The sequence below is a fragment of the Triplophysa rosa genome, linkage group LG4, assembly GCF_024868665.1.
Source record: "Triplophysa rosa linkage group LG4, Trosa_1v2, whole genome shotgun sequence".
Lineage (NCBI taxonomy): Eukaryota > Metazoa > Chordata > Actinopteri > Cypriniformes > Nemacheilidae > Triplophysa > Triplophysa rosa.
Genome location: NC_079893.1, coordinates 4,969,496 through 4,995,388, shown reverse-complemented (window position 1 = coordinate 4,995,388; position 25,893 = coordinate 4,969,496). Strand labels below are relative to the sequence as shown.

Below are 25,893 nucleotides of genomic sequence, written 5' to 3'. Positions count from 1 at the left end.
ACCAGAATTAGAGATGAAGATGGGCTATTTGGACTTGGGGCAGTGTACAAAGACCCTGTATGGGCAAACGGAGGCCCCAACCATATCACGATATAATATAACAGATACAGAAAAACTGTGCATAAGCCTACTTTACATTATAAATGTAAAATCGAGTTCTAATACAGCGTGAATGTGAAAGAATGCATATTCACACATGAGTGACTTTAGATGATACAGACAGATTGGTCAAAAAGGAGAATTCATTCCGAGTTTGGTGTCAAACTGCAGCTTTTGTCGTTTCTGGCACTTCACCCGCATCCTGAAGCACACACAATTTGTTCATTTAATCTGATAACTTTCTAACTGCAAGTATTTAGGCTGTTGTTAACACTTGTCAATTACATGAAAATGTAATTGTCTTTGATTCAAATATTTTACATACTTTACTGATCTTTTAAGCATTTTATACGTTATTTCTTACCTGATCTCATGCAGTTCGATGCCCTCATTGATGAAGACGAGAGGAATGAGCCACAGGATTGCTAACAGCCATGTTGCCATGGGAACGTCTGAGATATAAAAGGTGTGGTGGACGTCGGGGTCATGCCACAGGAAATGAGACGCCATTGCAAAAGAAACATTCCGAACAGGCCTGTGATAGGAGGGAAAATTTATACCCAGATAGTCAAGAGCAAGAAAGAGACCGTCAGAATGCCGGCCGTACCCGTCCGGAGACCACACTGTTGAATTCCTCTAGAGGAAAAACACAGTCGCACGCACAGTCAAAACCAACATTAATAAATACAAAATAATAACAAATATTTAGAATTTCAATATAAATGTGAACAATTCTGAAGAATTGCACTGGTTGCTCTACAAACACGAAGAACTGCACCCTGATAGCACACATACATCTGGTTTACGTCTATTTGACGTCTGCATTTACATCTGCAAGACATCTACAATACATAGTTTGCTCATCTGCAATACGTCTCGGAGATGTCTGCTGTCAGACGTCATATAGACATCTAGAAGATGTCTGTAAGATGTTTATGATTTAGAATGGATGTACAACAGCTCTTTCTAAGATGTTTAGCAGATGTTTTTAAGCAGCAGATCTCCAGATCTTTAGCAGACGTATTACAGACGTTCAGACGTCTCCGAGACGTATTGCAGATGAGCAAACTATGTATTTAAGATGTCTTGCAGATGTAAATGACGTAAACCAGATGGATTGTGCTATCTGGGCAACGTCTGCAGAGCAATACAGGAAAATAAGCCACTATAGTGAATCTACATATATGAGGTGTCCAAAACATCTTTGAAAGCAACTGAAAAGCTGACCAGGCTGTGAGACCAGCAAACCATTTTGAAGGGCAATGAAAGATGTACTAACATAGACGATACACCACGTGCACTTTTTTGGGGGGCTGCTCCCATCCCTTTACCTTTTTTGGTAGGAATCGAAGATTTTCCCCAGTAGGAACTTTCATGATGGAACTGTCAGATGGTTTTCCAAGAAGAGACACGCTGGAGAGAGAAATAAATGGGTCAAGGGGTGGTACACTTTTACTATAATTGACACAAACAAATTTTCCCTTCAGGTTTAGAACCAGACAAATACAAACAAGTGTGCGACTTTTACCATACATTATATTTTATTACGTATTGTGCGGATTTATGTGTGTGATTGTAAATGTTGAGTCTGTTATATAATGCTTTTCAAACCCCACATTGAATGCACAATGAATGGGTTACTGTTGGTATATTTGTTCACACCTCAATAAGGGAAAATAAAAACAGGACAGGAAGAGGAAGAGGACATCGCTGGTGCCAAGTGGAGGAGGAAGTTGACACACACATGCCGGAATCTGTGGAAATAAAACACACACACGCAAATCATGAGATTGTTACTCAGTACTGTTGACAGAAATAGCAAAGTCAAAACAACAGTCAGCATGTGTCACAGAGCATAAAAGTGTAAAGTTTGAGCACAAGTTTATAGAAATATATGACTTATTTTTGTACTGTATATGCACACGCTGTATGTGTACCGATTTGATATATTTAGGCAATATTAATTTTTATTATAAAAAATTCCATTAAAAAAATGAAGTACAGTACATTTTTTGACATTTTTGAAAAGGGTGACTTTATTTTAAAATAGTTTTATATACAGTATATAACATATAACAGAGACAGGGAGAGAGAGAGAGAGAGAGAGAGAGAGAGAGAGAGAGAGAGAGAGAGAGAGAGAGAGGTAGGGACAGTGTGTTGTGTTTTTCTGCTTTGTAACTAATACCACACAGAACTATAAAATGTAAATATTTGAAATAATTGTTTCTAAACAGTTACTAATAAAAGTTATGTATAGATTGAATGCAGAATGTCCAATGATTAAACAAATGCCCTGGACACTGTTATAAAAACTTTAATTTTACAATTCTATTGTTATTTTTTACAGCTTTTTCACGTATAATGTAACAAATGTAACTTTACACTATATTTACTGTTTGTTTTGTCGATTTTTTTAACGGAAATAAGTAAAAAAAAAAAACATCAAATAGCAACTGCAAATTTACAGGAAAAAACTGAATTGAGTAAAAAAATTGTTTTACTGTTTTTTTGTTATGTGATCTTTTTACAGTGTACATTTGGTCCTATAAAAAGTGCAAAAGTGGATGCTAGTGGTGCAGAAACTATACACTTTGAATACTGCGTTAATGTTAACATATAGGCTACCTTACTGATACTAAACTTATAACTTATATACTTACTAATAATATATATAAGTGTCTGCTAAATGCCTAATGTAAATGTAAAGTGTAAATGAAATACACTTTAACATTGTCATCTTGCAAAGTGATTTATATATCGCCACTGTCCTTCTGAAACCTCATTTCCCCATATTTCAGGATTTTTATTTTTTGAAATACATTATTATTATTAGTCGCCCTTTATGTTTTTCACTGGGTTTTGCAAATATCTAACCAATAAAAAGTATTAAAAAGCATTTGACAACTTTGACAAAAGCATTTAAAGGGATAGTTCACCCATAAATGAAAATTCTATCATCATTTAGTCACCCTCGGTTTGTTCCAAATCTGTATAAATTTCTTTGTTCTGCTAAACACAAAGGAAGATATTTGGAAGAATGTCAGTAACAAAACAGATCTCATCCCCCATTTGACTCCCATAGTATTTATTTTCCCTACTATGGCAGTAAATATGGGATGAGATCTGTTTGGGTGAACTATCCCTTTAATTATGTGCAGTGCAGTGCAGTGTTTGTCCTGTTGTTTGAGCTGTGCTGCACAGGTCAGCCCACAGATGACGCTAGGGAGCTGAAACACACTCATGGATCCGGACTCGTTCCCAGTCCCAACAGAGAGATCAGAAGTAGACCAACAACAGGTGGAAACCAGAGGATCTAATGCAATCCTGTCAATTAAAAAAAAAGAGAAACAAAAGAATATGCACGTAATGCTTTCACGCAGACTAACACATAACAATGACCCCACTAACAAAGAGCTAAATATGGCATGACACTTCAGCTGGCACGTTTGTGCAACAATGAGCTGGGATTAGGTGGTGTTTCTGTCTGCTCATAGTGATTTAGATCCTGGCAGGTGGTGTGGAAATGAGAAGAGGTGAATCACCTGATGTCACTTTGTAAGAAGATTGCATTGTTGCTGATGTTCTGAGTGCTCCCGAGACAACACACCACCTCACCGTACTCCTGCATGATGCACACCATCTCACATGCAGCTACACACACATATGACAAAAAAATGATGGTGTTATAAATTCTGATGTTTATGCACAATAATAAGTGCGTCTCATTCTGTGATGTGCAGTCTGTGAATAAAGGAACCAGAAGTGGGACGTTATCAATGTTCTCCAGGTGTGGCCTCATGTTTTCGATGCCTTTTGGAAGTTTGGCCTGGAAATGTAGCAGGAAGAAATTGTTCACGTTAAAGTGATAAAAATGAACATACTTGCATCAATTACACACACTCATGTCATTCCAGACTTGAATGCCTTTATTTCTGAGAGAATGGGGAACAAAAGTCAAAAAGGCACCATGACCCGGGGGACTCAAACTCGGGACACCCGACATGCTATTGCGCAATATGTCAACACACAGCCGACCTCATTGTTTTTTTTAAATACAAAAACAACAACATGGGGAGAAACCCAGAGTTTCTTTCAATCTCCTCCCCCTTTTTAGAGTGCAAGTGGTGTACCTCTTTCATTTATTCATTTAATACAGTCATTAAGAGTACACATTTTGATCACACAGAGACATTCTTAGTGAGTAAAATGTCATTTTATTTTCAGGAGGGGATTTAGGACTTTTTGTCATTTCCCCATGCATTTTTATTAAAAATGTACCATTTTTCTTTACAGTGAATTAGACATATCAAATTATATCTCATGCATCCTTACATCAATAACATCAGCCATCGTGGCCGTGTATTACATCAGAGCATATTCTTTCCCTTACTTTTTCTCACAAATGGTAGTTTTCTATGAATGACTTAATAAGTGTATAAATGGTTTTTGGTTTTTGGTTTTGGTTTTTAGGCGTTTTATTTCAATGCTCATTTTGCCTCATTTTAAATTATTAGTCATCCTGAGGCCCCCCTGAAAGTCAGCTGGGCCCCCCTTGTGGGCCACGGCCCCCCTGTTGAGAACGACTGTTCAATACATCATGTTGTCTCACACTCAACACTAGAGGACTGATGTTGAGTGAGAACAGAATGGTTGTTATTATTTCTGGGGTTTTTTGCATTCATTCATTTACTGATTAATTAATCTATTTATTCATTTAAACTTCAGTCATTTTCAGCACATTAGTAAATGCACTGTTTTTGGTGCCGTTGCCATGGTGAATCGACATATCAAAGCTCCATTGATCATGGCTTTTCATAGTCGTGGTGCACGTGCTTAACTCAAGGTAAGCCTGATGGAACTAACTCAAATCAGCTGTTCTGAAACCAAAAACTCAAAAGTTTCTCATCTTGGTGTAAATCAACTATCATATCAAACATTTGATAGTTGATTTATCAAATCAAACAGTGTTGGTTTAACCTCCTTATTGATATTTTAACTTGCGCCAATATCATACGTAGTGCTTGACTCGAGACGTTTTTTTATGATCTCGGACTTGTCTTGGACTCGTTGGTATTTGCACTCAGACTTTTGTCTCGGACTTGGTCATTGGTCTCGACCGAGTCCAGATATACAGTATATATATGTATTTTCTCCTTCAAAACAAAACATTGATAGACCATGCTTCTTGTGATCCGAAAACTGTTGCCGACTCTCGACAGAACGAGAGCTGCGCGTGTTCATAAGTTGTCTCTTTACACAGCAGTTCAGTTCAGTGTGTGCTGTTGGTGTAACTAAATAACTCCGTATATTGGTTCAAGTCCTCGGGACTGTCATGCACGCCAGAAAGTGAAGAACTGAATTAATTTGTGGGTAATATTAAGTGTTTACGGGAGACGCCAAACGCGAACAATTCAGGTGAAATGGTTCGACCGGTTCACTTAAAAGAATGAACCGGTTCAAATGAATGATTCGTCCGTGGCGCGAACTGAACAGCATCAATCATTCATCAGCGAGCAGCGGCATAATAACGTTTGGTTTTACAAACCATAAAGAATTTATCGACAGTGCGCTTAAAAAGAAACTTTTTGCAACAAAACTGTGAAACCTGTGGGACAACATCCAATTTTGTAAGAAACCTGCAAAGGCATCACAAAGAGAGGTAAGTTAATGCCATGTTTCAGAGTTAGCATTGCATTTGAATATTTAGAAAGTAGTTATGAGTTTAGAAAGTAGGGCTTCAAGATATCGTAAGCTCGTATTTTTATTGTCATTTCGATATGAACATGTTATTATTTAAGTATGGGCACCGAAACGTGCTTTTAAACGAGCCGTGGGGCCTCTGCTCTATCTGGCAGCTCCTCTATCGAACGCGCACGGGCAGGCACACGCACGCACGCACGCACACACACACACACACACAAAGGTGTTAAAAAGTTCCTTTAAAAAGTGTGTGGGGGGACACTAAGTCATAAGTTCAAGAATGGGAACATATTCAAGTGTTTGCTGGTTATTTGTTACATTTTCTATTGGCAGAATAGGATTGTTACACTTCAATAAAAAAATGTGAAGTTACACTTCGGCTTTGTGACTTTAGTCCTATACCTAAGGTAAAATAAAATTGTCTTTTTGATCATTACCAATAATGAAAATAGAAGATATGCTGTCTCTTGCATCACAAAAATTCTCAATAGTTAAGTATGTGGTCTTGTAGTAATGATTTTTTTCTGTCTCTGTCTTGACTGTCTCACTTGGACTCGGTCTTGACTTGGACTCGAACCTCTTTGGACTCGGTCTTGACTTGGACTCGAACCTCTTTGGACTCGGTCTTGACTTGGACTCGAACCNCTTGACTTGGACTCGAACCTCTTTGGACTCGGTCTTGACTTGGACTCGAACCTCTTTGGACTCGGTCTTGACTTGGACTCGAACCTCTTTGGACTTGGACTTGTCTTGGACTTGACAACGGTGGACTTGACTACAGCCCTAATCATACGGCAACATCATCACACACCTGTAGCGTCTGGAATTTGGCTCAATGGCAGTTCAACACAGGTGTCATCGATTTCCGGGTCGTGTGGCTGCAACAATGGTTTGAAAGAAACGACCACACACCGGCCAGCCATAAAAAATCAACAATCTTCTTCCTGCACAAGCTAACAGAAAAGTGTGCAGAGGTAACGGCTTGGAGCAAAAGTTATCAAGCTTTCTTGTCAGCTAAAACTAAATGAAAATTTAAAATTCTGAATTAAATTCTGAAATTGTGAAACTGGTCATATTTGCTCATATTTACTGAATGCACATACTATAGGCATACTGTAACAGATTTTTGTAAATTAAACAGTATTTTACAGTAATATGCACAGTGTAATACTGTTAAATGTGTAACCAGTATTATACTGTAAATAGCAAAGGATTATGGGAAAATGTATGTTCACTACTGTAATTCTTCTCTACTGTAAATTGATTTATAGTAGTGCAAATGCCCGCGAAAACTGACCAATGAAAATGGAGATTTCTGTGTAATATGCAAAATGCATAAATGTAACTAGATGACAAAGTAACCTCGAATGTGCCCATTGTCACATACATCCTGTCCTTATATGTGACAGGTCCACGTATTTGAGAACGTGTTGATGCATGTGTGTGTGGCGCACCAGCAGTGCGATGAGATGTGAGAACGGGAGGTGTCTCATAGACAGTGAAGGTGGAGAAATCGCCCCTGGGTCTCCGGAGGATGAGATGGAGGGCAGGGTGTACGCAGCAACACTCATCCTCTGTTCGAAAGCCTCTTTGGCAGTGAAGCCAACAGATACACAGGTAAGCCTATAGCAGTTATGACTAAAATGCAGTTTCGCTGAAATTTTTCAGTGGAGATTTCAGGTTACGAGGGATAGGCGAACAGTTACAATGACGCAGTTTGGCTAATGGTTACTAGTTGGCGAGTTGCATCTTGGAAAAACAATGCTCCATACACATCGTAAAATTCAATTAAATTTAGGAGAACTACATAAATAAGCTTATCAACTTCCCAACTTTCCAATTTATTTAGTTGGGGATGTCATAAATCTGTTTCATTACAATCTGGTTTTACCAAAAATCCGCAGTAGGTGGCAGAGGACCCAGGGAGGTCGGCGGGCTGGCATGGTGGTCGAAAAAGGTTATTTTGTATTTTAAATCAATTATGCTGCGTCCCAATACGCATACTATCCGCCCTAAATAGTATTCGAAAATAGAATTAGTATGTCCCAAATCGTAGTATGTTGAAAAGAGTATTCCAAGAATTCCCGGATGGTCTACTACTTCCGGTAGAAATTCGAAGTGCAGAATGACGCACGCTCTTACGGCTGATATTACCCACAACTCACAGCGAGTAGGCGGAGTTTAGTGACGCTCCACTGCATTAATAAAATGAAATAACTGATGCGTCACTAAATTAATAAATATAACTATAGAGTTACTGAACACAAAGAAAAATATTTGTAAGAATGTTAGCAACTGACATTTCTGGGACATCGACTACCATAGTAGGAAAAACTTAAATGGTAGTCAAAGGTGACCAGAACTGTTTGCTTTCCTACATTCTTCAAAATATCTTCTTTCGTGTAAAACAGAACAAAAAAATTCTACAATCATTTTTCCTACTATGGTAATCAATGGTGTCCCAGAAACGTCAGTTGCTAACATTCTTCCAAATATCTTTCTTTGTATTCATCAGAAGATTTGGAACAACTTGAGGATGAGAAAATGAAGACATATTTTTAATTTTTGATATTTAATATGAATTTTGCATTTTGTGAAAAAGTGCTTTCATTCTGGTAGGTTTTATTAAATAATAAGCTTGCACCTGATATGCATACACTAGAAATACTCCCTCACTAGAAGTAGATAAATTCAAGTACACTGCATTATGGGAAATGCAGTGTTGTATACGACACATTTTACATTTTAGTTAATATATTAGATCAACTACTTTGCCTGTACCATCCTTATATCTATACATTAAAATGAGCATGTTGTCAAAAACGTGTGAGTAGCACGGACTTCATAATACTGTATATCCACAGTTATGGTTGTTACCTGCATAGGGTCTTTCAAGCCAAACTCTTCCACCTCTTTTTATTCTCTCTTAATCTCTTTTTGTCTCTGTTTGTCTGTTTCTTGTGATGAAAATGATTTTCTGAAGAACAGAATATTTTCAGGGTTCGGACTGGGCCAAGAGAGAATGCCCTGCTTATCAACGCAGCATAACACCTGCAACACACACATTTAATTCTTAAATAATGACACGTACAAGTACTAAATTTACATTTATGCATTTGGCAGACGGTTTCAACCAAAGCGACATTTACTGCATTCAATGGGAAATCGAACCCATGACCTTTGTGCACAAATCTCTAATGCCACTCTAAAAAAGGACCATTAAATGCAATGGTATTTGTTCATAGATATTCTCGCATGCTGATACTCTGACCAGGTGCATTCTGGGACATACTCAAAGCTCTTATTACAGTATTGCATTACTGTAAGACAGATAGAATAACATTCAGTGCCTCACCCGAGCGTGAGATGTTATCAGTGTAGCACAGGGACATGCCAGGCAGGTAGATTGTGACTCATCTTAAGTGCACTCCTATCAGATCACAGAAATATATAAGTATTTGGACACCTAAGTCACACTTAAAAATGCATGGTTGTCATTGCATTAAATGCCAAAGTATCAAACCAAGTGGCATTTATGCTACAAGCAGAATATTTAAACAAAGATTAAGAGACCATTTCAAAATTATTTTTAGTTTTTCTGAATTTACTATTTATAGGTATGTGTTTTAGTAAATTATCATTCTGTAAACTGCTAACAATATTTCTACCAAATTTTAAATACAAATATTTCTTTTTATATTTCTATTTTCATGTATTTGTAGAAAATGAACACTGGAGAAACGGATTAAAATAACAGATGCTCTGTATTTTGTCAGACCTCAAATACTGCAAAGAAAACAAGTTCATATTCACTTTTAAGCAATACGACAGTAATATTGCTACATGTTTGTGGGAGAAGTTGTATGGGATGTATGTGGTAACCTGGATTTGTATTTCAGTTTTCCTGTGTCTTGTCATGCTGTCGGTCTTTCACATTGCTGTTGGATGACTTTGTCACTCCCAGGGGCGGACTGACCAGTAGGACATTCTGTCAAAGTCCAGAATATTACGGCCGCGACCAGGGGCGGTCCGGCTATCTGTAGTATCGGAACTTTTCCCGATTGGCCGCCAATGTATGGGGCCGTAATAGACCCTCGGGCCGGACAGACGGACATCAGGCATTAGCGAGACAGACACATATACATGTAACGCAATGACACATCACCACCCCCCCCCCCCGTCGACAGAAATGGTGGAGGGCTAATGCAATTAAACTCTGCCCTCGCCGTCGACGAAAAGGGTGTAGGGCCGATGTGGGCCAAAAACTCCAGGGCCGTTTTTGCTTCCCAGCCCGCCCCTGGTCAATCCTGTGGTTTGATTTTATTGAAATTCAACAGACACTGAATGGGCACAATAGAAACGTTGATTTTAAATGAAAATTTGCAATGGTCTCTTAACTTTTTCCACTGGCTGTATATATTTATACATATGCATTAGATAATGTTGAATGAACAAACAGCTAACATATTTTGACCATATCAAGTGAGGGTTTAGCATTCTTTATTCTGTCCACATACTTTTTAGGACCAGCGTACATACATTATATCTTAAACTATTTTTTATCACTTACTGTAACAGATCCTAAACTGTGCAGCAAGCTAGCAGTGTGACACAATGTTGACGTTCGACCCCAAAACACAGAGTAACATTTCCTGCATGTCAACTTCCACATTTCCTGTTCAATGAGACGAGCATAATCTTCAGATTCCAGATAATGGCCAACAGTACATCTTCTTTATTGCACAAACCCACCAGTCCGCCGCGGCCCATTTGTAAGAGAATGAGGGCCTCCCCATACATACACACAACAACCCAAAGCAGCGGAAAAGTAAGGGGCAACAGCGGTAAAACACGCTTCACTTGTTACGCAACATACAGACCAATAGCAATATTATCATTCTCTCCTGTTTGGACAGTTTGTTTGAGTCTGTTTATTTATTCACCCTCATGTCAATCAAAATCTGTATATGACTCTTTTTCTTCTGTAATAATGGGTAATATTGATGTATTGCTGTATACCTTTATATTTACAGATGTGTCGTGTGTGAGTGGATATTTGTGGATGTCTCACTGCTAACTGCAAAAGCGTAACAGGCCACGGTCCCAAAGCTCCAAACAGAAGCCGCAAGAGATTCAGTAATACAAGCAGAACCTACAGAAATAAAAAAAAAACCTACAAAATATGTTATATTGCACTCTATAATAAAAACATAAACGTTAGGTCTTTCTTTTGACAAAAGTACTGTGTGGTATTTGGACATCCATGATGTTAGGAAAGGTAGAGTTTACAAAAATAAAAATTCTGTCATCATTTATTCACCCTCATGTCATTCAAACCTGTATACAAGTATTTTTTTCTGTGGAACACAAAAGAAGATGTTTTAAGAAATGATTTAGCGGGTTTATGTCCATACAATGCAAGTCAATGTGGGGCGATGTTGTTTGGTTACCAACGTTCTTCAAAATATCTTCTTTTGTGTTCAGCAGAAGAAAGAAAGTCATTCACGTTTGGAATGACAAGAGGGTGGATAAAAAAATTAAAGAATTGTAATTTTTGGATATTTAACATGATAATACCATGTTTGTGTACCTTTATATTTAAGTGCCTTGGAGTCAGTGTTGGGTGTAACTAGTTACTAAGTAAGTAGTTACTGTAATTTCCCTTGAAAAAGTTAAGTAAGGGAATACTCTTATTTTTCCTGTAATTTAATAACAGTTACTTCTGATGTAATTAAACTAAATACTGTGTGTAATATGTGTGTGCAATAGTGGAATTGACATCAAAATTCAATGTCTACGTTTAAAATCCGTGCTTTAATGTATAATTCTCACATTTGTAATACTTTGGTCAGTTAATAATACTACTTTATGTAGTTTTATGTTATTTATTTGAATGAATTAAAAGACCCATTTCATGTTTATCTTTGAATCACTTAACTAATCAAGGTTGATGTAGGATATAGAAAGTAATTAGTAATAAGTAATTAAATACTTTTTGGAGAGAGTTATTTGTAACGTAATCTAATTACACCATTGAATATGTAATTAGTAACTAGTAATTAATTACTTTTCAGAGTAACTTGCCCAACACTGCGTGGAGTACTACTGTATGTAAATACCATCAAACAATACCATGTATTACTAACTGTTACCATCACTCATCATATAACAATATTTTTTTGTTTCCGGTGCTTGCAATGCCAAGGGCATGAGTATATGGTATATGCACAATGATAAAAACAATGCATATGAATGAAATAATCAAAGAGTTTCACCAGGACAAGCAGCGCAGGGCCTCTCTCAAGTAAACGCCACATGGTGAAACGCTCATTATCTAAAACAGACACAGGTCTCTGCTCAGACACTTATGGAAAAAGATCCATATTAATGAAACGACATGACAAATTGAGTCCAAATTGAATCCAGCTCTTGTGAACGTCCTGAGGCAGCAGTTACAAAGTGCATATTGAAGTGTATAGTGGTGTGCAGGATATAATTTGCTATTGTTTATGATGATGTATGCCATGCCATTGCAAGATGATTCATTGACTCAGATGAGCTGTAATTCTATATTGAGTACTTAAACTCATAATTCCTCCTCCTGGATTACTTTTCTATGACTGATAGATGAGCTAGAGTTTAAAGATGACTTCTATACATGAAGGATACTTGAACATCAGTGAAACACAATGGTGTTGTCAGCTACAGCAAAACCTGTTCTCTTTAACATAAGAGATGAACAAACGCATAGGAATGAGAAACTGCTTATGAGATCTCTTAAACTGATCTGGGCACAGTTTATATTTTTATTTAGTTTTTTTATAGTTTTAATAATATATTGAATTGGCATTTATGTTTTTTAAATATTAGGTATGTTTTTATTACTTTATAAATTTATTTTAGTGCTGTCAAATCGATTAATCGCGATTAATCGATTCAAAAGTAAATTTTTGTGCTTATATAATATATCGTAGCTGTCCTTCTGAAACCTTGGATATCCAAATCCACATTTTTTTAGGAAATGAAAAAAACACTGTTATATACAGTAAGTTGACAAGCACTTTTTAAAATAGTTTTTATTGGTTAGATGTTTGCAAAACCCAGTGACAAACATAAAGGCTAATAATAATGATTAATGGCAACAAGGAAATCATGAAATATGAATACGAGGTTTCAGAAGGACAGCGGCGATATGTGTGATGTGCACATTTATATGTATATATAAGTACACAAACATACATTTAAATATTTAAGAAATATGATAAATATCTATTCATATTCATACATAATGTAAATAATATTTAAATATACATTTATATATATATATATATATATATATTTTTTTTTTAAATATATACACATGTATGTGTGTGCATTTATATAAATATACACGCCACACACATACAGTATATTATATAAACACACATTTCTTTTGCAATTGATTAATTGAGTTAAATCGCAATTAATCATTTTGACAGCACAAATTAATTTATTTTTCATTATTTCTATACAGGTTTAACATATTTTTAATTCCAATTTAATTAGTTTAGTTTTAATTTGGCATTGTATTTCCGGTTAATAATTTTAGTGCCTGAGGTCAAATTTATTCCAGTTTATTGCTAAGGCAACATACTTTACATACAATTTTGTAATAACTGTTTCTGAATAATTTTTATTTGCTAATGAACAGAAATGCTTTAATAGTTGTATTTGACTATAATAACCCTGATTACCCTAACACGTCTGCAATTAAAGGTCAGTGATCTCAGTCATTTCTTATTAGATACTCAAGCTATGGCACCCACATCAATTTGATTACTTTATACTAATACTGTTTGTTAATGTAATGTTGTTGTCATCCGTTTCGATTCAATTTTGGGAGAACCACCTGAGGTGAATCATAACCGAGAAATTGTCTTAGTTCATGTCACATGCAGATTTGCTGTTTCCATCAACTTACTGCACCACCTCAGTCTTCGCTGGAGTCTTTGTTGCCCTGTAGAGTTGTGGTTGGAGCAAACGATGTGGGCGGGGCCTTTCGCTATCCAATGGCAATGGGTGGGGGAGGAGAGGTGACTAAACACATCACTGCGAGACAGGACGAGGTGTTCCTCTTCCTGTCCCCGTCAATCAGAGAAGAAACAAAAAATGAGAACATCTCAACTCAGTCAAAGCTGAAACTGGGTGCTCTTGTTTTCACTCTCAGGAGGAAGTCATTAGTTTCATTAGGTTTCAAGCATAATATAGAATAAGGAAATGAATCCAAAAATGGTGACACTGGCTTGAAGAGAAACCAAAAACTCTCCCATCTTTAATAAAAACAAACCGAGTTATGTAAGCGCTAACCTGAATTCCCCTGACCTCAGTAGGAGCTTCGCTGCCAGGGCGTAAGAAGATGAGGTCACCCTCCACCAGCAGACTGACAGGTAGATTGACCAGTTTTCCATCTCAATAGGTCCACTGTCGTGACACGCAGGGGAGGGCGGGGCGAACAGGTCCTCTGTGCCTCTCAGCCAATCAGATGAAGGATGCTTCAAGAACTCTATAATCCATCCAAAGACTTAGATTGTTGTTTTCTGTCTTGTTATGATTTGTCAAAATCAAGAGGGATTAGACATGATCCTGGGGATCTGACCTACTTCAGTTCAACCATGGAAAACCACTTCAAAACCTTCAAACCACTAAAGTGCCAAGTCCACACCTATGTCTAGTTTTCATTTTAATCCAAATGTCTCAACAAAGTTTTTTTTTAGAGAGGACAGCACCCATTTGAAGACACATCGAATCTCTTTCGATCTCAATTGTTTCTGAACAAGAACTCCTCTATAGGCTTTCACATGTGATCCTCACAATGTCACAAACTACCCCAAGCCTGCCAAGATATCAAAATCTGTCAAGTCAAGATTTCAGTATGAAAACCTATTTATTGAGCTATGCTTTCCACCCTACCTTTGTAACTCTTTACTCATCTACACTGTATTTAAACGTTTGTATGATTTTATGAATTTCTCCTCCTTCGGATTTGCATACAAAGTTGATCCGAGCTGTAAAAGAGCAATCACAGAGCAATATAAAGTTCCTCTAGACAGGAAGATAGATGTCTAGGAGCAGGACCAAGCATGCCTGACATTATTAACACCGTGTCAATGTTTTCAACACACTGGAGAGGATAAAAAACACATGAATGATGCAGGAGGAATGTGTTCTCAGTAGGGTGCACGTGAGTAACAAACCCGGTAAAGTGTTGTGTAAAGTCTCCTCTCTGCTGGGCATCTCCTCTTTTTAGCCCCTGCAGGGTCGTCATGGCAACCAGCCCAGCCAGAAGAAGCAGTAGCATTGCGCATCCGCGAATCAAAGCTGTGCCATCGCCATGACAACCATACAACAAGATAGCGTATGTTAGCATGCTAAAAGCTGCACATTTTTCAATACAGATGCACTAAGAAAGTTTTGATGCAAAAGTAATCTTGGCTCACTCCACCCCTCGCCTCTCTCTTTCGAAGCACTACGGTGGCTGACACAGAATTAAGATGTCGTCATGTTATTAATTTTTTGCCTTAGGAGATAACGTATTTACGAAATGCCCTCAGCAGTTTGTCCTTTCAGGGCTACTGTAGTAACAACATGGAGAATTCCTGGTAAGTAGACCCACGGTGTGTGTATTCTAAGGAAATAAAAACAACACTTCATTATATAAGGTCTTTATACACCTCTGAAGACAAAGTTATGCATATTATATTGCATTTAATAGATCCTTATCACACACTGCACCTTTAACCTACATATAATATTTATCCACATAGCCAGTGGAGGAAATGTCCAAAATTCACTGAGGGGACTCTAGTTTGGGCAAAATTTATATTTTTAAACTGTAAGTGCAAAAACAGCCATGAAATTTGCATAGCGTTTGAAGGCCATCTTATGGATTAAAGAAGGAAATCGTCTACATTTTAAGGTGGAATTCCATGCCCCCCTTAAAATTCACTCCCTGGACTCCGTCTACCCACCTCCCCCATTTCCAGCCCTGCATAGGCATATAGCTAAACAGATGTAGTAGAAGTTTCTTATAAAGGTTGTATTGTTGGACTGAGTTCCATCAAAACGGCAAAATAACCAAATAGAAATGTGGGAATAATGTTCAACAAATCAAGACTACCTTATAACATAGATCCTTTAAAGTAGTTCGCAGAATATGCAGCTCTTTTCTTATCCAAAATCCTGAGGCAAATCCTGGCAAGCTTTTTAATAAGCACTGAGGAAAATCCCATGTACTTGGGGCACGTGTAAGCTTCTTTTAATTCACCACGCAAGCCAATTTTTAAAATCTATAAAGTCATTTAAATTTTAGTTATGTAAAAATATGCACATGTAGGCACTTTTTAAAAAACGAATTTAAGAGGCTTTCAGCATAACCTTTAGATCAAAAGATCCAAGACCAAAGGATACAAATTCAGTCAAATGTGTTTGTAAAAATGACCGGTAGTGTATTATATAAATGTTTTAAGGCGTTATAATGACTGAATATAAGGTATTTGATGTACTAATCTGATCTCCTTTCAATCTCTCTCTCTCTCTCTCTCGCTACACCCCCCACTCTCTCACGAACACACACATTCTCTCATATTCTGTCATATTCACTACGATTGCTCAGTTGTTCATTCAATGTTTTTGTCCTTCCAGAAGGCTTCTCATCATTCCTCTTCATATTATTCCACTCATTCACCCGCCCCATTATACATCTCCACATCTCATCATCTTTAATCATTTCACCAGTTTCTCTACCCTGGCATCTCATTTCATTCCTCTGCCTCTTCACACTTTCTTATTTACAAGGCCAATTGCTGCTAGTCGTTTTTTTTCTTCAATGGAGGCTGAAGCAGTTTACAGCTTCAGAGCGACAGAATGTGATGAGCTGAGTTTTCAGAAGGGGGACATCCTGAAGGTGAGTACAAGCATGTGCTGTTTGCATGTGTACAATGATACTATGAGGATGCTTGTTCATACTGCACGTGTGATTCATATGTGTTCTACAAACACAGCCTATTATCGAGATAACCAAAAATGTGTATTGCTTACATTAGGCATATAGTCAAGTGAATAGCATTACATAAGGTCGTCTTGAAAGGACTTCAATGTATTGTACTACAAATGCAGAGCAAATGAAATGCAGTTACCTGAGAAAAATCATATTTTAAATTATTATATATTTTATAATTCTATGTTTTATAATAACCACTTTATTTAAAAGTGTAGTCTGTTATTGCTCACCATGGTTACTGTCGCAAGACAATGGCAAATTTGTGGTTACTATGGTTTGACTACAAGTTCCATGGTTTTAGCGTTAAGTAAAACATTAGCCTACATTTTAAAAATATGCTTAAATAAGATCAAATAGATTAAATAAGACAAGACACCTGTTGTCTTTATCCGGTTATCACTGAAACAGGTGTTATGAGCCTTGTAAAATGTAAACAAAAATGCAACCTGTTATATTTCTTGTTTTACTCACCAGAACGCTTTGAGGCGCTTTCTATAGGATCAGAATCCTGCCAAAAGTATTGTGGGCATATTTAAACATATAATAAGCGTAAATCAAAAACTTAAAACCGTGAGTCAGAATTTTAAACACATTTTAAATTATATTGCACAGAATTAATACATAAAGACAAAGTTGTCCAAATCTTTGCGCGTTTACAGGACAGTCCATATATGGAAAACAGGAAGCTGAGATAGTTTTTAAAATATTGGTTTGTCCTGGGGAACGCTGCATTTCAGCAGTTGTTTTTGGCAACTTTGCTTTGTGAATGGTTTCCACCACAAAACTAATATAAACCATTATGTGTCAGCCATTAAAACCATTACAAAATTATTTTTGTAGTTTGTTTTTGGGCCTTATTCCAGTAGGATTTCATGGTGTTCCATTAGTTCATATCTGCCCGATTTCATCCCACCAATAGAGCTTGTTAATCGACGTCACGCCGCGTTAAATGTTGCACCATTTTGGGAGGATGGCTGCTAGTGCGTTCAATGCAGTGTTTTATTTTCTTATTTGATTAGGAAATATGACTATGGTAGGTCGGTCTTGTTGTGTTAAAAACTGCAATAGTTTACGCAGAGTAGTTCAGGAAAAGCCCGTGGTTCATTCACTTTCGATTTCACCATATATCAAACAAAACAAGTAACAGTACAAATCAAAACAATAATAGCAGTGGAGTATTATCCTCCCAAGATGGCGGCGCCACTGCAACATAGGGCGTGACGTCTGCTTCACATTCTCTACGGAACCCAAAAACAATACCAGAAGAGCCCATTATAGTTTCCATTAAAATCAATACAATTCACATTACACCCATTAAATCCACTAAAACTTGTGTGATCTTGTCCATCTTAGGTCACAAACATGGATGACGATCCAAACTGGTACACAGCTGAGCTGCAGGGCATCCGAGGATATGTACCGAAGAACTATATCAATGTAAGACCTCATGCGTAAGTATCACACACACGTAGATGGAACCACAACTACTTTGAAGGAACTCATACTTTTGTATTTAACATCTATCAAAAAGATTTATGTTTTGATGAGTTTCAACAGATGGTTATTGTCACAGTCCCAGCCTTGATCTACATGGTGCACATCTAATCTACTGCGACATCAGAGGTAGTTTATGGTTAGACTTGTAAAACGGTTAAATGCCATATATTCACGTTGTATGAATCTGGGTCATCCCAAGCAATGCTGCCTAACCAAATGGCTTCATTTGTCGTCCAATTTTGGGAAGTCCCTGGCATATAACCTCTCTGTGACTCAACAACTGTGGGTTTGCCCTTCCGGCGTGACTTGGAATGAGATTGCTATGTAGGGATGTTTTTAAAATCCCTTACCATGCAGTTCTTCAACCTGGATGACAGACAGACAGACACTTCGTCAGACAGACAAAGTCGAAATCCAAAGCAAATCCCAGTAGACATGCTGTGTCTTGACCTCAAAAGAGAAGTTCATGCCTTTCTACCTACCATTCATTCAGAGCTTTAAAGGATGAGTCAGATAAAATTCCCATAATAAAATGACAATGACTATTGCATTACGGGAAAAAAAAACCATATATTTAAAAAGATATAAAAACTTGAGTGTGCATAAATTTCCACACAAAGAATATAGGTGCTGAAGAATTTGCTGAAAGTGTAAAACCATATGTAGCTTATATATGTCTTGCCATTCATCTATGAATGTTTACTTTATAAAAACAACCAGTGAGACAATTACAAAACGAAAAACCAAACAAACCAATTTGGTTTAAAAAATTGTATACAGTAGACCCCTTTTAATTTATGACAATGAAGTGCGAAGTGATGATCATGTATTTCACAGGTGGTTCGTGGGAGGAATTTCACGTCTGGATGCAGAAAACCGTCTGAGACCTCTGGAGTGTGGAGCGTTTCTTATCAGGGACAGCGAGAGCACTCCTGGAGAATTCTCAGTGTCTGTCAGGTTAGATACAGCCCTTAAAATGAAACCTATACACAAGAGACCACAAACGCTTGCACTTCATGTACTGTGTTAATTATAAAAGCTTGTTTTATTCCCTACATATGCTACAAATATCAGTAACATGATTGAACTTGCGTGTGTGTGTGTGTGTGTGTGTGTTAACTTATGTCCTTGTTACCCTATCTGGTTCTTCATTAACGTACTTTAATTAGAGCGGCTGTGATGTAATCTCTTTGCTTCCAGCTCTCTGAAACCTATTTAAACAGTTCAGAACTCTGAAGTACTCCTTTAGATGCTTTGAAGCATTTGAAATGTCATGTGGGCTAAGAAAATAGATAAGATGCATTTTTTCAGACATCAAATAGTTCATATTCACTTTTAAGCAATACAACAGTATATTTGTACATGTATTTAGGAAAAGTTCTAAATAGTTTTTTTTATGTGATAATCTTAATATACGTGTAGTGATACCTCTATTATCGATGCATTTTTTAAAATCATGTCATATACATACGGCCAAAAGTAAGTGGGTGAAAAATATTAGAACGCTTCGAGCTCTCAGAGCTGATATGTGGGTGTGCTTTGGTTTTCAAAATAAGTCATGGAGTAATGAGTTATATAAAATAAAGGCTGTTTGTAAAGTCATGACCCACCAAGTCACTTCTCTATTGCAGTGCATTAGACAAAAAGTTTATTAAGAAACGTAACAATGACATTTATTGTGCTTTCACGGATGTGACACCAGCGCATTTACAGCACAGATGAACCAGGGGTTTTATTCTGCCCATGTTCAGTGTTTTAACTGTAATGCACCACAACATAATAATAATATTAATTTTTATTTATATAGCGCCTTTCCAAACCCAACAGTCAAGTGACTTGCGTGAGTCACCTTATTCCCCTGTGCTACCCACTTGAGGGGCGCACTCCACAGTTTGGGAACCAAACCTCTGATCTAAAGGTCCATCGTACATCATGGCCACTCTGCAAAGTTAAGGGATGTTTTTACACTTATCCTTACAGAAAACCCCAGGTGGTGCACAGCATGTTGTATTTCTAGCTCTACTTTTTACATTTTCTATGTAAAGTTTAAAAATGTACTTATGGTGATAATAATCATATATTTACTTTTGATGATAATAATCATATATTTAGTTATACTACAGGATAATGCTTACCCTTTACAGTTACGCTCTTTAAGGGTGTAAGCAAAAATAGATATTATAATAATGCCTAATTGCAACGTAAAAAATACATATGTGTGTTATAAGTTAAATGTTAGGGTGTTTTATAAACTGTAGGCTTCCTTATTGTTATCTATAGACGGTTTCATCGGATGCACTCGCTTGCCCGAAGTAGGTCTGTGTTTGGTTATATTATAACCATATATTAAATTATATTAAATTATATTAAATAAAATTAAAACTACTCAATTGATTCTTCGAGTAGTTCTAAATCTGTATAATTTTCTAAGTTCAGATGAACACAGAGAAAGATATTTGGAAGAACGCTTATAACCAAACAGTTCTTGGACCCCATTGACTACCATAGTAGGAACTGTTGACAGAAAAAAAGATATAGAACAGAACAGTTCTGGGGCACTTTTGACTACAATTGTAATTTTTCCTTCTATGGTAGTCAATGGGGTCCAAGAACTGTTCGGTTACAAACATTCGTCCAAATACCTTTCTCTCTGTTCAACCAAACAAATAAATGTATACAGGTTTGTCCTAACTTGAGAGTGAGTAATTCATGACAGAATTTTCATTTTTGGGTGAACTATCCCTTAACGTTTGTTTGTGTTGTTTGCCACTGAAACTGTCTATATTTCATATTTTTATGTTATCCATTTGCTATTAGAACCACATATTAGTCTTTCTCTCCTCTTCATTTCTTTTTGCTCTGTTATACTCATGTAAACACAAACAGAAACATCTGTGCTGGCCTGAGGTTCTAGAGCTTGTTAGGAAGCTTTATGCTGCTAACACAATACATGCCCTGGTTGGTTTCATTGATTTCATTTTCTGTCACATATTTTAGGTCAGATCTTCAGAGGTCTAAAGCAAAGTGCTCTAAATGAAGATTTCTACGAGCTATAAATAAAAGAGGTATTAATCAGATATGCTTGCCGTTAAAAATAATGTAATCTGTTTGAATGTATACAGTGACCTCAATACATATTTGAACACTACAGGCCACTTAAAAATGAGTCAATGCATTGAAGTTACTGTAAAGAAACATTGCACGAGCACATTTTAAAAGCTAAAATGTTTGATGATGTTGATATCAGGTCAATATCAAGTAGACTGAGATCGTACTAGATATTAGACTGCAGATTACAATTACATCCGCACTGGTTTGTCTTTGTTTTGTTTTTCAACATTAATTTGCAAATGCAGTGTTGAACGTATAGACAGTCTCAGCGGCAACAACATAAACAAACGTTATGTGGCCCAAACGTAACTTCTGGAAGACCTCCACAAAGAATCAATAACTTTTTTAATACAATATATATATATATATATATAAATAATATATAAAATATTAATATATAATTAAATCTCAAATAAATTGCTATATTACTAGCCATTAGCTAGACCTATAACCAAACACAGACTGGAAGCTAACTCCGGTCCAGGACCGTGCATCCAATGAAACCGTTCAATCTGATTTATCTGAATTTGGAATAATCGTGATTAATCGATTAGTTATTTTTGTATCAGTTGACAGCACTAATAAATATGTACAATCCAAATCAATTTTAATCTAAATGATTTATGATTAAAGAAAGAAATGCACAAAGCTCTTTGAAAGGTATGCGACGCATTGAAGTGATTTGAACCTAAAGAGATCAACTCAATGCGATTCATTTTCTATTTGGCCTATTAATCCAAACGCTGGCAAAAAATCAGATGACCGTTGCGAGAGAATTGTGTGTTTGTGATTTATTAACTTATGCAAAGTGTATTGTATTGTGATGAGTGACCCAGCCTGCTTTTCCTAAACGTGCCTTTTGTTGTGTGACAAACATTACTCACAAACACACACACAGATCCACATCCTTGAGGCAATTCCTCATTCTGTTACAGTGTTTCTGTCTGAACAAGCAGAGTGGAGTGTGTAGCTCTGTGTGGGTGACTGACATTTCTGTGTATATGTGAGCCCGTATTAAGAGCAGGTGTGGTAGGGTGCAGTCCACATGTGATTGAAGACATGCCACAGGCACTGGGTGTGCATCAGCGCTTACATATTTCTCGGCAAGCCAGAAACAATTAAAAGCTGGTTTTAAATGTGGTTTTTTTTGGATAAAGATTAACGTCAGACTTTCCTTTTTAAATAAAAAATGCTTTAATAATTTATGGTGACATTAGTTTTTGAAGTTGGATTAAAGTGATACAACTTTATATACAGCCGAAGAAAAAATAAATAAAAAAGACTTTTATAAATTTTCATTTAAGCAGCATTTCTAGATGTATTGTGGCCATTCCAGTCCAGTGTCTGTTGAATTTCAACAAAATCAAACTTCAGGAGTGACATAAAGTCATCCAACAGCAATGTGAAAGACTGACTGCATGACAAGACAAATTATAAATGGGATAAAAAAAATAAGTGTAGAAATATTACTGCTTAAAAGTGAAAATGAGCTTGCTTTCTTTGCAGCATTTGAGGTCTGAAAATATGTAGAGCATCTTTTCTGTTATTTTCACCTGTTTCTCCAGGTTTCGTTTTCTGCAAATAGAAACAAAATATTTATTTGAAATTTGGGAGATATATTGTTAGTAGTTCACAGAATGAAACAAAAATGATCATTTCACCTTAACACATCTTTGAATAGTAAATTCAGAAAAACTAACAAAAAAAATCAATTGTCTCTTAATTATTATATTATTATTATGTATATTTTCTTCATTATAATAATTTGCTACTAGTCTGGTTTTGAAGTAAAACTTGCATTTTTGAAACGCTATACAAGACATCTGAACTGAATTGAATTGTACCTGCTGTGTAATAATGTTTTTGCATGTGAACGTCTCTGTGTTTAAAATCGGTCCAGTGTCATCCTGGGTTGCTGTTTGTGTTTGGTGCTTTTTATATGTGGTTGCATTGTTATTGCTAAACTTCACGTTATATTAAATTGTGTATACTCCAAACTAATAATTCATCCGAATAGTTCACCCAAAAATGGAAATTCTGTCATCATTTAAGCCCATTGCACGTTGAGTCCGAAATTTGCGTCCGAAATTTCCACACGTTAAAAAATAAATACGACCTCACGTTGTGTCAATCGCATTTACACACTGCCTCCGATATTTTCGTCTGTCATAAAAAAATTCGGACCGGGTTCGATTTTATGCGTTTTTCGCATCCGTCAAGCATTTTGAGTGGCCTTTTTTAACAATTCAGAGACACCGTACAAACAAGAGCCGAATACGAAAAAACGCATTCGAAAATTTCGGACTGTATGTGCAAAGACCTTTACTCACCCTCTTATTTCAAACCTGTATGACTTTCTTAACCGGCACCCATTCACTTGAATTGGTTTTATGTCCATACAATAGAAGTGAATGGGGGAACATACTTTTTAATGTAGCATAAATGATCATTTTCACATCTCACCAGCACAGACTTGTTCAGAGTTTTATTTGATATTATCAAACTTATTAACATTGTATTTGGGTGACTCCAGATTATTTTGAGAACTGACTGATGTATCGGTCCAAATCTTTGATCACCCACATTATGACATTCTTATCTTCCAGATTCATCTGGTAAGTCGAGCCAAGATTTACTCCCTTATCTTCAACTTTTACACTTTCTTTTTCTTTCTCACTAGTTACGGAGACCACGTGCAGCACTTTAAAGTGTTGAAGGACGGACTGGGTCAGTACTTTATATGGGACGAAGTCTTCAGCTCCCTCAACCAACTGGTGAATTTTTACAAAATCAACAGTATTGCCAGAGAGAGGACCGTCTTCCTTCAAGAGCCCGAATGCTCACTACCTGTAAGAAGAACTTAAACACATCACCACATGGTGACCGTAATTTCATGTTTCTCAACCAAACATCCGATTTTAGGGTTAGATTTAAGGTCAAGTTTAAGCTTTGTATATACGGATAGAGTTCAGGACTGTGTTCGTTTGATAGGAATGTTGGTCGAGGACCAAAATAAACTTGATACTGTAGATCTCTGACATGTGTTTCTGTCCCAGGGGCCACGTCACGCCCACGCGCTCTTCGACTTCACACCTCATCATCCGACTCACCTGCGTTTCCTGCGCGGTGATGTCATCGACCTGCTCGACTGTGCGGATGCCCAGTGCTGGAGGGGGCGGTGCCGCGGCAGAGTGGGTGTGTTCCCACCGGAGTACGTGCAGCCAATTTACCACTGAACTTCAGCTTGTCACCAACTTCATTCCCTGGAAGTCTCAGACATATTCATTAATTCCTATTAATTTCGCTCATTCTTTGTAAAGGTTTAACAGCCCTGACTAAGGTTTGTTGTAACGGGTTTGACTTACCTCTTTGTTACTAACTGTTAACCAATCAGAGGGCAATGGTAGCGTGTAACATCTCAAGAACCAAAACAAATGACCAGTCAATGACTTACTATTTGCTCATTGATTAACCATCACCTGAGGTTTGCAGTTCATTCTGAAATCATTTTAAATGGAGGTTTGAGATCGGAAACACCTTGTTAGACTCACGATCTAATAGCGGCTCATCCTCACTTCCAAGTTCCACAAATACAGTCGTGCATGACCAAAGCATCTTTAAGGTCAGTGGAGGACCCGACCTTCACTTCCCTTATGAAGTGCAATGGACATATCCGACATCATTTATTCATCCTCATGTCATTCAAAACCTGTATATGACTCTTTCTTCTGTGAAACATAAGAAGTTATTTTGAGAAATGTCTTAGTGGTTTTGTGTCCTTATAATTGAAGTATATGTTGTTTGGTTACCAGTGTTCTTCAAAATATATCTTCTTTGTGTTCTGCAGAAGAAAGTCATACAGGTTTGGAATGACATGAAAGAATCGGGTGAACAGTCCCTTTAAGAAAATAAATTTTATATCTGATGTTGATTTGCTTTATTATTTATTGTCTTAGTCTTATTGTTCAGTGTGATTGATTCCATCAGAAACAGACTACAATTAAATATTTTAGTCATTGTTTTTATTGTATTACTGTAATTTAGTTAGCAAACACTAACATTTCAGTGAACAAACAAAATTATTATGCAATCATTTATCTAAATTCCCAAACATGCTGATTCACACATCAACTCAGCAAATATACTCAAGTTGTTAAATAAATTAAACAATTATCTTTGTTAAATAATTTATTTCCTGTTCTTAATATTATATAATAATATGTTTTTTCTAGTAATTTATAACTAGATATTTGATGGGGTTTTCATTGGGAATATACAGTACGTGTATGTCTGTGTTCAGGAAGTCCACCGACTCATGATTTTATGAAAAAATAAACTAATGTTGGATCCTCCTTGTTGTTCATTAAAGGACTGTAAGCAATACCAAGCAATTAAATACAAATAATTACAGTTATTAAATTAATTAAACTTTCTTGCTAATAAATCTC

The 25,893-nt window shown here is 36.7% G+C and overlaps 1 protein-coding gene and 1 long non-coding RNA gene across 3 annotated transcripts; one reads left to right on the top strand and one right to left on the bottom strand.

Annotated features, from left to right (window-relative positions):
• Positions 1-2,583: 2,583 nt before the first annotated feature.
• Positions 2,584-9,304, bottom strand: LOC130553579 (uncharacterized). Its single transcript, XR_008962874.1, has 4 exons — positions 9,155-9,304; positions 8,677-8,850; positions 3,642-3,750; positions 2,584-3,423 (listed from the first exon to the last, which is right to left on the bottom strand). It is a non-coding gene; the product is annotated as an uncharacterized LOC130553579 (long non-coding RNA).
• Positions 9,305-16,386: 7,082 nt separating this feature from the next.
• grapb (GRB2 related adaptor protein b) lies at positions 16,387-25,782 on the top strand. Of its 2 annotated transcripts, none has more exons than XM_057331010.1 (5): positions 16,387-16,741; positions 18,191-18,288; positions 19,172-19,291; positions 24,126-24,294; positions 24,502-25,775. In XM_057331010.1, exons 1-5 carry the CDS (start codon positions 16,664-16,666, stop codon positions 24,679-24,681), a joined length of 645 nt encoding a protein of 214 aa, XP_057186993.1. In that variant the 5' UTR covers positions 16,387-16,663; the 3' UTR covers positions 24,682-25,775. The 2 variants fall into 2 exon arrangements, with proteins under 2 accessions (XP_057186993.1, XP_057186994.1); XM_057331011.1 differs by having other exon boundaries at positions 16,712-16,741; positions 18,191-18,274; positions 24,502-25,782.
• The last annotated feature ends 111 nt before the right edge of the window (positions 25,783-25,893 follow it).

Excerpts from the sequence above, each read along its gene's own strand:
- grapb (XM_057331010.1), top strand. The coding sequence starts at position 16,664 with ATGGAGGCTGAAGCAGTTTACAGCTTCAGAGCGACAGAATGTGATGAG. Across the intron at positions 19,292-24,125 it reads GAATTCTCAGTGTCTGTCAG|TTACGGAGACCACGTGCAGC; the intron begins GTTAGATACAGC and ends CTTTCTCACTAG. Across the intron at positions 24,295-24,501 it reads AGCCCGAATGCTCACTACCT|GGGCCACGTCACGCCCACGC; the intron begins GTAAGAAGAACT and ends TTTCTGTCCCAG.